The 16,769-nt window shown below is 38.2% G+C and overlaps 1 protein-coding gene and 1 long non-coding RNA gene across 4 annotated transcripts in view; one reads left to right on the top strand and one right to left on the bottom strand.

Annotated features, from left to right (window-relative positions):
* The first annotated feature begins 234 nt into the window (after positions 1 to 234).
* LOC141761103 (uncharacterized) lies at positions 235 to 14,649 on the top strand. 3 transcript variants are annotated; one of them, XM_074624348.1, is made up of 14 exons: positions 235 to 377; positions 2,877 to 2,917; positions 6,769 to 6,848; positions 6,942 to 7,039; positions 7,136 to 7,258; positions 8,290 to 8,401; positions 8,568 to 8,631; positions 9,901 to 9,947; positions 10,079 to 10,263; positions 12,846 to 12,929; positions 13,021 to 13,268; positions 13,402 to 13,506; positions 13,643 to 13,694; positions 14,312 to 14,649. In XM_074624348.1, the coding sequence occupies exons 3-14, from the start codon at positions 6,776 to 6,778 to the stop codon at positions 14,327 to 14,329; spliced, it is 1,209 nt and encodes a 402-aa protein (XP_074480449.1). In that variant the 5' UTR covers positions 235 to 377; positions 2,877 to 2,917; positions 6,769 to 6,775; the 3' UTR covers positions 14,330 to 14,649. The 3 variants fall into 3 exon arrangements, with proteins under 3 accessions (XP_074480449.1, XP_074480447.1, XP_074480448.1); XM_074624346.1 differs by having other exon boundaries at positions 2,877 to 2,990; XM_074624347.1 differs by lacking the exons at positions 235 to 377; positions 2,877 to 2,917 and adding an exon at positions 5,053 to 5,173.
* The window catches only part of LOC141761117 (uncharacterized), a 5,531-nt gene continuing 1,536 nt past the window's right edge, over positions 12,775 to 16,769 (bottom strand). The window contains exons 2-3 of the long non-coding RNA XR_012592528.1: positions 13,006 to 13,217; positions 12,775 to 12,910 (exon numbers count right to left, since the gene is read on the bottom strand). This is a non-coding gene — a long non-coding RNA (uncharacterized LOC141761117). The remainder of the gene's footprint in view (positions 12,911 to 13,005; positions 13,218 to 16,769) is intronic.

Raw genomic sequence — 16,769 nt, 5'->3', positions numbered from 1 at the left:
AGGATCTCCTTAAACTTTTCTCCTATTTCTTTTCACCTCCCTCCCCAGCTGCAGCTCTTCTCACCTCCCTCCCCTCCCTTTGTCTACCCATAATTAACCACCGGGGGTTTAACTCTCATCTGTCAGAGCACCAGAATGTCGCCAAACTTGACTCGCGTCCTCCATGACATGATTTGTGTGACATAATACATACTGTAAGTCCCCTCCCACCTCATGTGTAGTAAAAAGAGGAAGAACATTTTTATCACTGTTGATATGTTGTTTGTTCAGCAAAGAGTGGAGGAGTTTTATCAGTGTATGCAAATCATTCAGAGCTGCTTCCACCCAGAGAAACTCACCACTCCACTGGAAGAAGAAGACCTCTATCTGATATACAGGTGGGTGAGCACAGCGAGTATATATATACATTTATATATATCATTAATAAGCAGTATTTAAACATTTTAAATGCATTATAATGAGCAGATACAAGGACATTTTTTAAATGTTTATTAATGTTTTTGTCAACAATTATAACTTCTCCAGGGAGGCTTTTACGAGTGATTGATAGCACAGTAGCTGTACTGTACAGATTTGAGGTACTTGTTCTTGAGTATTTCCATTTTGCAGTGGTTGAAGTAGTACTCAGATTATTTTATTTAACTAAAAGTAACAAATCTGCAATGTAAAAAAAGAAATACTCAAAATCCTACTAGAGATGGTGTATTCTCAGCAAATGCACTTAAAGTATCTAAAGTAAAAGTACTTATTGTAGAAAGCAAGAATTGCTTTTTAGGCGGATCCCGGGTGAGCCCCCTATTTTAAAAACCTTTATTTGTTTACATTTTGGCAAATAGACACAATTAAAAGTATACTCGATTAACCTCCAGCAGCTCCTGTATGAATCAAACCTGTGCGCTTACCGACTACTATCACTGCAGTACTTTAATACTGAAGAAGTATTATCAAGTAAAGTACCTCAAAACTGTACTTGATTAAATGTACTTAGTTACTTTCCACTCGTGCTACTTTATACTTCTATTCCACTAAATTTCAGAGGGACATCCTGCACTTTTTTTTACTCCACTACATTTATAGTTACTGGTTATTTTCCACATTAATAATCATACAATATAAGCTTGTAACAGAGTATTTTGATTTGTACTTTTACTCAAGTAAAGGATCTGATCTTACACTTATTGTGCAGTAAAAACGTCTCTTGTGACTGATATATTATTATCAACCCAATTTATAAGATATAAAAGATTATCAGAACATGACCGTGAGTCCAATGGGCAAAATAATGTCATCATCAGAGAGAAGCGTCTCTGCCGAATGCATTGATGTTGGTTTTTTTGTGTGTGGAGTCAAAAATGGGATCATGGGAGCAGGTTAGAAAAGTGCCATTGTCAACTTTCTGTCAGACATTTCCCGTCTGATTTAACGTTGCTCTCTATGGAGCGGCTTGTTGGACTTACTCTCACTTCTGGGACCCTAGAGACAAATGTGTAAGTCCGACTGATACCATAGCTACATGACTGCGATCGGCACAAAATTTCCTACAATTTGATGAAAAAATTATCTATGCAGAGTGACAATTTTGGGCTAGGGAGCAATTTGTTCGTACAATTTTCAAAAGATTTCAAAGCTTTCCTGCACTCTAACGATGATGTCACTCTAGCCCTTAACGACCCATGCAATACACACCCATTATAAAATCTGAAACGGTCTGAAAATTTCATAAAACGTAAACTGTGATAAATGAAAAACTATTAAAGTTATCAAAAAGCTGAATCATAGCTTAATAGTTCAAAGACTTGCAACCCGTTTAAAGTTTAAATGAAGTCTGTAGCTGAAAGTCTGCGGAAGCAGTAGCATTTCAAAGTGGAGTAGGTTTAAGAGGATTTGAAGATTTTCTCCATTGAGTTACATTGTAAAAAAAAATGTGGAAAAAGCTTAATATTTTAAAAAGTATAAATAGTTGAAACAAGCCAAGTCATAGCAGTAATGTCCTTAAAGAGCTGAATATTTTGATGGTTGAATGATTTCTGTAGCTGAAAGTATGCAGGATTAGTTAAAGGGCAAAAAACGTACGGAAGAAATAGTTGAAGAAGTTGAAGAAGTTGAATAAACCTTAGAAGAACAATACTGAGAATGCTGAATCAGCATTCCCAGGATAAACGCGTCGGATTATAGTCCAGTGTGCTTTCTAGGCACAGTGGAATTACATTCAATTTGATTGAAAAACTAAAAAGTTAGCTTTAAAACTGAGCCCCCTACAACCTAAAAATCACAAGTTTGATTAATGCGTTAAAGAAAATTAGTGGCATTAAAACTAATTTGCGTTGAGTTTGACAGCCCTAATAAGAACGCTTTTGGCTTGTCATGTGTCATTATTCCGTTTTCCTTCCTGAGAATTAAAAGTAAAATTAAAAGTAGGACTATTTAACATAAAAAATGCTTTTGCAGTGTACTTAATATTTTTGTTATTTTCATTCTTTAAACGTCTCAGAATGCAGGAAACAAAGTCTCCGGAGCTCGCATTTTTTTTTCCGGGAGAGAACCCCCCGCTTTGTTTATTCAAATCCTCCCTATTGTTGAGGTCTCTATGCCTGCTGGTTTATGCACCTTCATTCACTGGTGTCATATTCACGCCTCAGCGAGGCGAAACATAACACCGACACGCTGTAACGGGTCCGTTACACGCTTTGGTGTGATACCAGGTAGATAACTGTCTCTGACATTATTAGTTTGTTTCATTTCTCAAATTTTTGCAATAATTTTACCAAAATAGCATTAAAGCATGTAAACTTGTTCTAGTAGAAACATATCCAAGTATGAACCTGGAAATGAGCACGATATGGGACCTTTATGTTCTGCTTGTTTGTCATCTCCAGCTCCAGTTCCACTGACAGTAACAGGAATCCAGCTGAGCCAGGTCAGAGTTTACTGGTTGTTGTAATGAATCCATCGGTACCAACCGATCGAACCAATACAAACCAATCCCAGGGGTCAGCAACCTTTACTATCAAAAGAGCCATTTTAGGCATAAAGAAAGAAAAAAAAAATCGATCTGGAGCCGCAAAACATTTGATCATTGTGATGAATGTAACACAGTTTATAGTCTAAGTATATAGTATAGAAGTCTAATGCAGTGAGGGCCAAAGAGACAATGTACTACGGAGTATTAGGGCCACATTGAGGGAAAAAACATCTGAGATTTACACAATAAAGTCAGAATATTATGAGAATAAAGTCATAACTGTAGGAGCCAAATATTAAGAAAGGAGTAGTTGAATTCCTTATTATAAGAGAAACATTATGTTGATAGTAATTGGTATTTTTGCCCCATGTGGCCAACCACAGCATTGAATTGTTTATAAATTTGGCACCAGTTGATGCCGTCATCCTGTTGCCGTCATCCTGATTTAGTATCAGCTGTGGAGAGCGCAGCTGTTTAAGAACGCCAAGAGCCGAAATAGTTTTTTAACGCGCTTTAATATAGTTTGTTCATTTCAATAAGACAAAGTTTAAGTTAATCTTTTTTCTTTACTTTGGGTTGCCGCGGCATATCCTGTTTTGGGTTGTTTGGGTTGGTTTATGTAGTTTAACACACACGCACACACACACAAAGGCTGCAAATCAATCATATGCATCCAATGACAGAAAGGACATCTAACCGTGAGTAAACCCATGAATGAGCGCAACTTTATTTAGTAGATGCCTTGTTGACACGTTTTCTTGGCGAAAGAAATATGGCTTAGAATAGAAATTAGAAGGAAGCCATAATAATAACTTTACGAGAAAAAAAGTTGTAATATTACGAGAATAAAGTCATAACTTATTGAGAAAAAAAGTCGTAACATTACACGAATAAAATCATAACTTTACAAGAAAAAAAGTCATAATATTACGAGAATAAAGTCATAACTTTACGAGAAAAAAAGTTTTTATATTACCAGAATAGTCATAATTTTACGAGAAAAGAAGTCGTAATATTACAAGAATAAAGTCATAACTTATTGAGAAAAACAGTCGTAATATTACGAGAATAAAGTCATAACTTTACGAGAAAAGAAGTCGTAATATTACGAGAATAAAGTCATAACTTTACGAGAAAAAATTCGTAATTTTACGAGAATAAATTCATAACTTTACAAGAAAAGAAGTCGTAACATTACGTGAATAAAGTCATAATTTTACGAGAAAAAAGTCGTAATATTACGAGAATAAAGTCATAACTTTACAAGAAAAGAAGTCGTAACGTTACGCGAATAAAGTCATAACTTTACGAGAAAAAAAGAAAATAACGTAAAATTGCTACTTTATAATATTATGATTTTATTCTCATAATATTACGACTTTTTTTCTCGTAAACCTCTGACTTTATTCTCGTTATATTATGACTTTATTCTCAAAAATATTTACCTCAATGTGTTCCTAATACTCCGTCGTACCATAGACCTACAACAATGATAAACAAAAATGAAAATGTAAACATTTATTATTCATTTCCACAAATTATTTTATAAATCCACAGGGAGCCTCTGGAGAGGGGCTAAAGAGCCGCAGGTTGCTTTAAAAGCCTTTATTTATTTACATTTTGGCAAATAGAAACAGTTAAAAGTGTGAAAAATGAACCTTCAGCAGCTCCTGTTTGCATCGTACCCGTGCACGTACCGACTACTATCACTGCAGTACTTTGATACTGAAGAAAACTTTAAAAAACATGACGATTCTCAGGCAAGTTCTGCAGTTGTGATTTCTAAACAGATTTTTGGGCGTTTACTGACGGTAAACATCAGAGGTATGACTTCCTCGGGAAGTGTAAGAAACAAATCCAGCCCTACTGGATTTTTTTTCATGGTGTGAAACAAAAACGTCGTCAAACTCGCCTCTGAAACGGTCCTGTAAAGACTGTCGGCTGTCACTGAGACACACACGATCGTCACGCAACCGTTTAATCAGTTGCATATTTGCATAGCTGGCTATTTGCACGTATGGACACGAAGGATGTAATGTTAATGCGTTCACACTCTGGTGATCCCTGATACTCAGTTCAGAGTTGTAATCCCGAGCCAGCAGCATCTTTAGCCACTACGTTTTATTGATTTATTTTTTTACGAGAACATATTGTGGCCTCTTCCGCGGTGCAAAGGTTCAGACTCGGGACTAGTGCAAACAGAGCAGACGGGTAGGTTTCTGCCTTTAAACTTACGTTTAGTTTTGATGTTTTGGGATTGTATATAAAGTCAATTATGATATCAAAAATCAAATATTTAAATATAAGACGTAGAAGTGGCGTACATCATCTGAAAGCTGAGAACCTGCAGATTAATTTGACATTAACTGACCTGACATCTCGCCCTAAAGACCTAAGGTGTTAAAACTATTAACGTGTTTTGACTCGGCATGGCCAACAGTGCCAGTGGAAAAAACCCCGGGGTAAATAGCTTGCCTTTTGTGTGATGAGGTGGCAACTCAGGGTGTGGAGGATAGCGTGTTCACTGTGTGTGTGCCAACTGCCTATTGTTGACCTATAATACATATTTGATTAATAATTAAACTTATTATATAAAGCTCATTTCGTCCAAAACGACAGGTCACACCTGCTTCAGTAGTACATAATACATTCATAATACATACATAATCACATTCATCAGACATGTAGCTGAATTTGACCAGTTTTATATTTTTGAATATAGATGTAAAAATATTTTGTGTCTGAGATTTATTTATTTACTAATACAGTCATAATGTTGGAAGTTAGCCAGCTAACTAACTAGTTTACTTAAAGAGCTACAGAATTTCAGTTTGGCATCGGATGTAAAAATCATTCTCACTGTCTGGTGATACGGTCGAATATGGACACACTAATATTTGTTTACTAGTACAGTCATAATGTTCTTCGAGAGACAAATAAATTACGAAGCAACCTTTACTATCAAAAGAGAGATTTTAGGCAAAAAAAAAAAATAAATCTGTCTGGAGCCTTAAAACATGTGATCATTGTGATGAAGGTAACACAGTTTATAGTCTAAGTATATAGAATATAAGTCTAATGCAGTGAGGGCCAAAGAGACAATGTACTATGGAGTATTAGGGCCACATTGAGGGAAAAGACATCTGAGATTTACACAATAAAATCATAACTTTACGAGAAAAAAAGAAAATAACACATCAAATTACTACTTTATAATATTATGACTTTTATTCTCGTAATAATACGACTTTATTCTCATAATAATACGACTTTTTTTCTCGTAAACTTATGACTATATTCTCATAATATTACGACTTTTTTTCTCGTAAACTTATGACTATATTCTCGTAATATTACGACTTTCTTTCTCGTAATATTCAGACTTTATTCTCAATGTGGCCCTAATACTCCGTCATACGGAACATAGCATAATTAAATCTGTGATATTAACAATAAAAAAAATGAGGTTTGAAGTTAAGCTGCTTGTTCAAAATAAGAAATTGTTTATATATCTTCCTTAACAGTATATGTAATCCCAGCCAGTGTTCTTATAGGAACACCCACACAACAGATAGTGATCTTGTTGTATTTACTTTGTTCCAATATAATGTGAATAGGGAGGATGCAGGATAAGTAAGCCATATGTAATGCGTAGAATACCTTTTGTTCATTGACCTGGTTGGACCAAGTCTTCCTGGTGGATGAGGTTTCAAGACCCCAGGATAAGGTGGAAGTCTTTGGGAAAGATTGCTTTAAAAAGCAGGATATTTTTTGATCAATGATGTATATTTATGTATGTGTTCCAGGTAGATAATGGCGTGGGTGTTGGCTCCGCTCCTGTTGGCTGTCCTCCTGACTGAGACGTCTGCCTCGCTGTCAACTTCAGGTAGGAAAAAACAATCAGATGGAAACTCCATCAACATGCCATAAGTCAGACTTTAATCATTTTAATTCTCATAATTGAATAATGTGTCAGTAGGGACAGAGCAGGCCTCTCCATGCCCACCTCGGTGGCTCCTGTTTGGGCAGAGATGCTTCTCTTTCTACCCCGTGTGGAGCTCCTGGACCGACGCTAATGTAAAATGAAAATAAAACACATTAACTCATAACACATAAAGATTGAAATATGGTTTAATGTGTGTGTGTGTGTGTGTGTGTGTGTGTGTGTGTTAGTCTTTGTGCTCTCAGGAGGGAGGTAACCTGGCGTCGCTTCACACACCAGAGGAGAGGCAGTTTGTCCGTCAGCTAGCAAACACACACACCCCTGTGTGGCTCGGTGGATTCAAGGCACAACAGGTAGAACTATAATTAAAGCTGTAAGGATTTGATAATGAGATCTGGGAACACGAACACATGTAGTTTACTGTAGGTGTGTCTAGTGGTGGAGGAAGTATGAGATACTTTAAAAGTTCTGCATTGAAAACGCTCCTTCAGTAAAAGTACGTATCAGTAAAATCACTTAAAGGGACTGTTTGTAAGAATCAGAATGTCTTGTTAACAGCGACACCTGTGGCCGTTAAGTCAACTAAAGTCAGCGTCCTGTTGCTCGTGCTTGTGCTCGCTCTAAATATACCTGAACGAGCATCGCTCAACACAGTGAGGAGACACACGTCAGCTAAAAGCACAATATCACTCTATATTTCAGCTGCTTGGCAGTAATGTTAGCTGACCAGACCAAGGTCTCTCCATGAATCAATGCTGATCCTAGTGTTGGCTTTTCCCGCCTCAACCTCCAGACCGCGGCCGGAGGGAACGGGGGAGACGCCGGAGTTTTGGTCGGAGACGATAACGTTTCTCTCAGCGGAGCCCCGTCACTTCACAAGACACGTGAAACCTCTGTTGGTCTGGAGGAGCTGCAGCAGTTATTTCTGCACAAACGTCCACTGTACATTCACTAGATATTCTCAGAGCTAAACTAACTCTTCTGCAGTGTGGAGTGAGCAGCATGCACGTGAGAGTGGAGCGAAAGAGCGCGCGGTGTGTGAGTGAAAGCAAGCAGGCAGAGGAGCGGTCTGAACAGCGTAGCCACACGCGAGCTCGCATGGGACACCGAAACGGTAGATTTATACGTGTAAGAAGTTACAAACAGTCCCTTTAACATTCTAATGTTATTACTAATACATTAACATCATTACAAATACATTAACACTATTAACATTAAATAAATCTTCTCATTTGAGCAGCTGGAAACATGAGAAATGATTTGACATATGATCTGTACTTGTATGAACCGTTGGGTGGTTTAATTTATAACCAAACTGAGCTCTTTGTGTGTTTTGTTTGCAGTACAATAAAAGAGTGCACCTGTCTGTTTCTCCTCTCTGAAGAAGGGCTCGTGGTTTTGGAGCGATGACTCCGCCTTCAGGATCAGTGGTTGGACCAATCAGACGCAGGGAAAGGCAGGAGGGGGCGGGGCTTGCTTGGCAATCTCACCAAAAAGTAAACAAAACAAAACAACCTCACATGCAATGAATAGATGGATTATTATAGTATATTTACAGTTTTGGATGCATAATTTTAATTCAGTTAACTATATGATTTGTTTTTTGTATTGCATGATACTTGATTACTTTAAAACAGTAATGTGTGTGTGTGTTGTGTTCAGGTGGAGAGCTGCACAGCGCCCCCTGTGGAGAGCTCAGGTTCTACATCTGCTCCACCACAGCCAGGTAGGCTATACATCTACATTTTATCTGTGGATTTTGATGGCATATTAGGGCCATTGTAGGATAAATGAGTAATAATTACACAGCCGGAAGAGGGGGTTAATATTCTGAGGAAAAAAACTCAGAATTTACGAGAAAAAAATCTGGAGAATTGCGGGGTTTTTTTTCACTTCTTCACTTTGCAAAGTCATATGAACCTCATCACACCGCGGACACAGATTCGTGACTTTAATCTCAGTCAATATTCACATTTTATTTTTTCTCGTAAATTTACCACTTTAATCTCAGAATGTCCAAATTTGTTTTTTTGTTAATTTACCACTTTAATCTCAGAGAATTTCTGAGTTTTTTTCTTGCAAATTTATTACTTCAAAATCTCGGATAATATCCAAGTTAGTTTTTTTCTTTTATATTTACCACTTTAATCTCAGAATATCCAAGTTTTCTTCTTGTTAATTTACCACTTTAATCTCAACGAATTTCTGAGTTTTTTCTTGCAAATTTTATGACTTCATATAAATTTTTTTCTCATAAATTTTAAAGTTTTTTCTTGAATATTTACCACTTTAATCTCAAAGAATACTCAAGTTTTTTTCTCATTAAGTGTGAGTTTTTTCTTGAATATTTAACAATTTAATCTCAGATAATTTCAGTTTTTTTTCTTGCAAATCTATGACTTCATAATCTCAGAAAATATTAAAGATTTGTTTCCGTACATTTTTGATTTTTTTTTTCCGTAAATTTACCACTTTAATCTCAGAGAATTTCTGATTTTTTTTCTTGCAAATTTATTGCTTAAAATCTCAGATAATATCCAAGTTATTTTTTTTTCTTTTATATTTACCACTTTAATCTCAGAGAATATCAGAGTTTTTTGTTGCAAATTTATGACTTCATAATCTCAGATAATATTAAAGATGTTTTCTTGTAAAATTTACCACTTTTATCATGGAAGTTTTTTCTCTGAATATTACCCCTCCCTCCCATGGCTCCATAATCATTATTGAATGGAACTGATACGACGTCGTAGTTGATGATAGATTTGATCCCAGAAACGAGAGAGATTTATCTTTTTCTGTCAGTGAAGGCTGAACCATTGAACCATTGAACCAGTGAACGCTTTATAATGTAAATAAAACATAAAGTCGTAAAGGTGTGGAATGATTAACAATGTGTGTCTGAATGTTTCGACCATTCATTCATAGGTTATTGAATAACACTGTTATTATCTTTTAACTCAAACAATAAGTTAAGCTCGTTTGTCATTTCCAGCTCCAGTCCCACCGACTCCCCCCGCAACAGGAAACCAGTCGAGCCAGGTGAGAGTTTACTGGTTGCTATAGCCGTACAGTTTAACCCTCTGAGACCTGCGGGATCTGTCTGGTATCATATGAAACAAATTGCGTTATCTGAATATTTAGTCACTTCGTGTCGGTTTCTTTCCTCTCAGGCATCGTCTCTAACGTGAGTCTGTTTGACGTTGTGTGGGGTCACAGCGACTTGTTGGCGGAGGTGATTCTCCGATCGTCCCCCTTCCTCGAGGAGCTCCGGTCCGGTCAGCTGACGCAGCGCTGCTACGCCAACTTCATCCGGCAGGAGGCGCTCTATCTGCACCGAGTCAGCAGCACGCTGGAGGTCAGAGGTCAACACTTTTGTTGTTGGTTTTTTTCTCTTTTTGTGAGGTTATATTTTCATGTCGTCATATTGTCGTGTTTTATATTTCTTACAGGAAGGAAGCACATTTTTTAAATTTCTAAATGCACTTTTTTTAAACACTTTCATTTTTTTTCTATTTTGTATTTCATGACTCTTTTGCAGTACTTGTTTTTTTCCACCTGATTGGACTGGTAACAGCTACTTAAATGTGCGTTATTATCGTGTAGTGAAAATCTGATATCCTGAAAGCCCCAATGAGAAGTGGACGTAGTCACCGTGACGTCACCCATCGGTTTGTGGACTGTCATTTTGAAGTCTTGAGTTCAGCATTTTGGCCGTCGCTACCTTGGTTTTCAGCCGTCACCATCTTGGTTTTTTGCCGTCGCCATCTTGGTTTTTGGTCTTCGCCATGTTGGTTTTTGGCTGTCACGATGTTGGTTTTTGGCCGTCAGCAACTTGTTTTTTGGCCGTCACCAACTTGGTTTTTGGTCTTCGCCATGTTGGTTTTTGGCTGTCACCAACTTGGTTTTTGGTCGTCGCCATCTTGGTTTTTGGCCGTCGCCATGTTGGTTTTTGGCCATTGCCATGTTTGTTTTTGGCCATCGCCATGTTGGTTTTTAGCCGTCGCCATGTTGGTTTTTGGCCGTCGTCATCTTGGTTTTTGGCCGTCGCCATGTTGGTTTTTAGCCGTCGCCATGTTGGTTTTTGGCCATCGCCATGTTGGCCATCACCATCTTGGTTTTTGGCCGTCGCCAAGTTGGTTTTTGGCCATCGCCATCGTGGTTTTTGCTGTCGCCATCTTGGTTTTTGGCCGTCACCATGTTGGTTTTTGGCCGTCGTCATCTTGGTTTTTGGCCGTCGTCATTTTAGCTTTTGGCCATCACCATGTTGTTTTTTGACCGTCGCCATCTTGGTTTTTGTTGTCGCCATCTTGGTTTTTGACCGTCGCCATCTTGGTTGTTGGCCGTCGTCATCTTGGCTTTTGGCCGTCACCATGTTGGTTTTTGACCGTCGCCATCTTGGTTTTGGCCGTCTCCATCTTGGTTTTTGGCCGTCGTCATCTTGGTTTTTGCTGTCGCCATCTTGGTTTTTGGCCGTCGCCATCTTGGTTTTGGCCGTCTCCATCTTGGTTTTTGGCCGTCGCCATGTTGGTTTTTGTGCCTTCGCCATGTTGGTTTTTGGTCTTCGCCATGTTGGTTTTTGGCTGTCACGATGTTGTTTTTTGGCCGTCAGCAACTTGTTTTTTGGCCGTCACCAACTTGGTTTTTGGTCGTCGCCATCTTGGTTTTTGGCTGTCGCCATGTTGGTTTTTGGCCATCGCCATGTTGGTTTTTGGCCATCGCCATGTTGGTTTTTAGCCGTCGCCATGTTGGTTTTTGGCCGTCGTCATCTTGGTTTTTGGCCGTCGCCATGTTGGTTTTTGGACATCGCCATGTTGGCCGTCACCATCTTGGTTTTTGGCCGTCGCCATGTTGGTTTTTGGCCATCGCCATCTTGGTTTTTGGCCATCACCATCTTGGTTTTTGGCCGTTGCCATGTGGGTGTTGGCCATCGCCATCTTGGCTTTTGGCCGTCATCATCTTGGCTTTTGGGCGTCACCATCTTGGTTTTTGGCCGTCGCCATCGTGGTTTTTGCTGTTGCCATGTTGGTTTTTGGCCGTTGTTATCTTGGCTTTTGGCTGTCACCATGTTGGTTTTTGGCCGTCGTCATCTTGGTTTTTGGCCGTCGTCATCTTGGCTTTTGGCCGTCACCATGTTGGTTTTTGACCGTCGCCATCTTGGTTTTTGCTGTCGCCATCTTGGTTTTTGGCCGTCGCCATCTTGGTTGTTGGCCGTCGTCATCTTGGCTTTTGGCCGTCACCATGTTGGTTTTTGACCGTCGCCATCTTGGTTTTGGCTGTCTCCATCTTGGTTTTTGGCCGTCGTCATCTTGGTTTTTGGCCGTCGTCATCTTGGCTTTTGGCCGTCTCCATCTTGGTTTTTGGCCGTCGCCATCTTGGTTTTTGGCCGTCACCATGTTGTTTTTTTGCAACCAGAAGTGACACCAGAGGCCGGAGCTAAGTACAACCGAACGCTGAATAAGACATTTTTCAGGCGACTAAAAAAGGTTATAATTAACTTTGATGAAGTGAAAACACACTGTGAAAGGGTTAACGTTGAAGACTAAAACACGGACAACTCCCAGACCGGACAACGCCGTGGTAGCGACCTGTCAATCACAAGGTAGCCCCGCCCTAAAGCATCCCCTGCTTTATGGTCCATCTGATTCTAAATGGGACCATAATTTACTAAATGAACATCATGCTGTATTGAAGAAGACTTGAAACTAGAGATTGAGACCATAAACTCATGTTTACAATGTTTACTGAGGTAATAAATCAAGAGAGAAGTAGACTCATTTTCTCATAGACTTCTATACAATCAGACTTCTTATAGCAACCAGAGGAGTCGCCCCCTGCTGGCTGTTAGAGAGAATGCAGGTTTAAGACACTTCAGCTTTGGCTTCACTTCTCAGAACCGGTGTTGTGGTGGTGATGTCAGCATCTTGTCTCATCCTGCAGGCCCTGATTGGTCGTTTACAGGAAGCGGATGACGTGAGATCACTGCTGATGGACACACTGAAACACTACAGCAGCAGAAACCAGGTGAGACGCACACACCGGCTGGGTTTACAAACGTAAGATAACAAATGTAAGATAATAAATTCAATGAATGTCATGCCTCCTCCTCCTCCAGAGCCTCCTCGCTTCGCCTCCCCCACCGTGGCTCGTCTTCTCCCTCCAGTCGTTCCACTCGGTGGTCCTGGAGGAGCCGGTCTACTGGCTGGTGGCTCTGTCGGCCCGGGCCAGCCTCCGTGACTTCCTGGCCGCGGAGCTGCTCTCCTCTGGCCTCCAGCTGGTGCCTGCAGGGTCCAATGTTAAATCCGTCGGCCTCTACCGGGAGTGGAATAGAGACACTCTGAGGGAGGTCACATGGACACGCAGGTAACCATCATAACATTGGTGCTACAGTGGTGGAAGAAGAACTCCGAAGTACCAACACCACAGTGAAAAGCCTTGCATTCAGAACTTTACTTAAAGGTGGTGTGTGAATCTCGTCCTCTAAACTGTGTGACAGGTACAGGAAGGTGATAGAGGAACGCAAGCATCACATGGACATGTATAAAGCCATAAACATCTTCAGAGAGCACATGAAGAACCAGAAGAGTTTCTACAAGGCTCTGTGAGTACAGTGTTTCTCTAAACTACTCTAAACATGCAACTGAGCCAAAGTGAATGAGAGAAACTGTAATCCGTCCATGTGTGGATGTGTCCTGTTGGTCTGCTGGTCAATGTGTGTGTGTGTGTCTCTGCTGCAGAGCATGTGATGAAGAGGAGGAGGAGGAGAGCCAGGTGGAGCTACTGATGAAGGTGAGTCACCACACTGCAAAAAATATTCATCCTAACAAGTCATTTAATTAGATTTATTTATATATATATATATATATATATACATATTATATATTATATATATAATATATATATATTATATATTTATAAATATATATATATTTATAAATAGTAGTAGTATCAGTGATTGTAGATTATTAATATTGTCATATTGTTATTACTAATTAATATTATTAATATTTTTAGTTATTATTATTAGTAGTAATACATATATGAACACACAACCAAGACATTCATCTTAACAAGCCATTTAATTATATTTTATTTTATTTATTTATCTATTTGTGTATTTATTTATGTATTTGTTTATTATTATTTTATTTTATTTTTATTTATGTATTTATATATTTATTTATTTATTTATTGATGTATGTATTTATTTATTTATTTATGTATTTATTTAGTTATTTATTTATGTTTTTATTTAGTTATTTTTGTATTTATTTATGTATTTATTTATTTAGTGTTTTTTATGTATTTATTTATTTATTCTTTCATTCATTCATTCATTCATTCTTATTTATTTATTTATTTATTTATCAGATAACTCTTCATCTGTATTTTCTGTATTTTTCCAGAGAAAAGCCGTAGTCTGAGACGGAGCTCTCCAGCAGGATGAAGGAAATCTCTCTACATGTTGTGTAGTAACCAAACCTCATGCAAACAACGGTGAATTTAAGCAGCTTGTTTAGAGTGATGAGGTAAAAACCACTGAAGATGTCCTCACAATGTTTACTGTATAATGTTTGCATCTATTTTCATTTCTGAAAATGTTTTCCTTTAACTAGATGTCTTGAATGCAGCATGTTTATCATCAGTCTGCTGGGATAATCTGCGTCTGCGATGTGAATTCAGTATAAAGTCATGTTTCTGTTGACAACGTCCTGCTGAGTTTATAATAAAATGTTAATAAAGTTAATTAATTTCTCCTCCATGTGATCACACAGACAGCTGTCTGTCTCCCCCTACAGGCCACAACATGACACTACACCCAGCTAATAAATACAAACAATACTACTGCAGTATTTCACCTAGTACTACTGATACTACTCTCACTCTACTATTACCACTACTTCTTAAACTTCTACTACTACCACCAATGCTTCTACTGCCTCTATTATAACTATAAGTACTTCTACTACAATAACTACTCATACATGTACTACTGCCTCTACAAATACTATTACTATACTATTACTATAGTACTATAATACTCATGATAATACTATAGTAGTACTACTGCAGCTACTACAGCTGTAATCATACATGTATAACTGCCTCTACAAATACTTTTACTATTGCTATACTATTACTATATTACTATAATAATCCTCATAATACTATAATAGTACTACTGTAGCTACTACAGTTTAGCTCATACATGTACTACTGCCTCTACAAATACTATTACTATACTATTACTAAAGTACTATAATAATCCTGATAATACTATAATAGTACTACTGTAGCTACTACAACTGTACTCATACATGTATTACTGCCTCTACAAATACTATCACTATACTATTACTATAGTACTATAATAATCCTGATAATACTATAGTAGTACTATTGAAGCTACTACAACTGTGCTCCTACAGGTACTACTGCCTCTATAAATACTATTACTGTTTATACACCAATACTTTTACTACCTTCTCATACTACAACAACAACAACAACAACAACAACAACAACAACAACTGTACTCATACATGAACTGGTGTACTGCTGCCTCAACAAATACTGTTACCGTTTATACATATACTACTACTCATAATAATATATTATAAATAATAATAAAAGTAATAACCACGATAATATTATAATAATAGTACAGAACTGCACTATCACTGCTACTACTACCAATACTTTTACTACCTTCTCCTACTACTGCAACTACTACACCTGTACTCATGCCAGTACTACTAGTATTACTGTTTATACATGCATTACTACTCATACTAGTATATTAGAAGTAATAATAATAATCCTGATAATACTATAATAATCCTACTGCTACTACTATTACTACAACTGTACTCATACATGTACTACTGCCTTATTACTACTACTACTTCTGAAACTACTAATAATATGACATATATTGTACTGGCTGTCTACTGGTTTCTACTGATCGTATACTGGTTTCTACTGGTTTCTACTTTCTTTCAACTGGTTTCTTCTGGCTGTGTACTGATTTCTACTTTCTGTTTACTGGTATCTACTGAATGTCTACTGGTTTCTACTGAGTGTCCAGTGTCTACTGGTTTCTACTGAGTATCCAGTGTCTACTGGTTTCTACTGAGTGTCCAGTGTCTACTGGTTTCTACTGAGGGTCCAGTGTCTACTGGTTTCTACTGAGTATCCAGTGTCTACTGGTTTCTACTGAGTGTCCAGTGTCTACTGGTTTCTACCTTCTATCTTCTGGTTTCTACTAAGTGTCCAGTGTCTACTGGTTTCTACTGAGTGTCCAGTGTCTACTGGTTTCTACTGAGTGTCTAGTGTCTACTGGTTTCTACCTTCTGTCTTCTGGTTTCTATTGAGTGTCTAGTGTCTACTGGCTGTCTAATGACTGTCCACTGGTTTCTACTGTGTGTCTAGTGTCTACTGGTTTCTACTGAGTGTCTAGTGTCTACTGGTTTCTACTGACTGTCTAGTGTCTACTGGCTGTCTCTTAACTGTCCACTGGTTTCTACTGACCATCTATTGGTGTCTATTGGCTGTCTTCTGGTTTCTATTGAGTGTCTAGTGTCTACTGGCTGTCTATTGACTGTCCACTGGTTTCTACTGAGTGTCTAGAGTCTACTGGTTTCTACTGAATGTCTAATGTCCACTGGTTTTTACTGACTGTCTGCTGGTTTCTCCTGACCATCTATTGGTTTCTACTGAGTATCTAGTGTCTACTGGTGTCTATTGACTGTCTACTGGTGTCTATTGGTTGTCTACTGGTTTCTATTGAGTGTCTATTGTCTACTGGCTGTCTATTGACTGTCCACTGGTTTCTACTGAATGTCTAGTGTCCACTGGTTTCTA

This window comes from Sebastes fasciatus, chromosome 22 (genome assembly GCF_043250625.1).
Source record: "Sebastes fasciatus isolate fSebFas1 chromosome 22, fSebFas1.pri, whole genome shotgun sequence".
Lineage (NCBI taxonomy): Eukaryota > Metazoa > Chordata > Actinopteri > Perciformes > Sebastidae > Sebastes > Sebastes fasciatus.
The sequence above is the reverse complement of the archived record's forward strand: the minus strand, read 5'-3'. Positions and strand labels throughout refer to the sequence as shown.

Bases quoted from the DNA above. Each gene is read 5' to 3' on its own strand.
- LOC141761103 (XM_074624348.1), top strand. From the start codon at position 6,776: ATGGCGTGGGTGTTGGCTCCGCTCCTGTTGGCTGTCCTCCTGACTGAG. The intron at 8,402-8,567 runs GTAAACAAAACA...TGTTGTGTTCAG, and splicing joins CTTGGCAATCTCACCAAAAA to GTGGAGAGCTGCACAGCGCC. The intron at 13,507-13,642 runs GTGAGTACAGTG...TCTCTGCTGCAG, and splicing joins AAGAGTTTCTACAAGGCTCT to AGCATGTGATGAAGAGGAGG.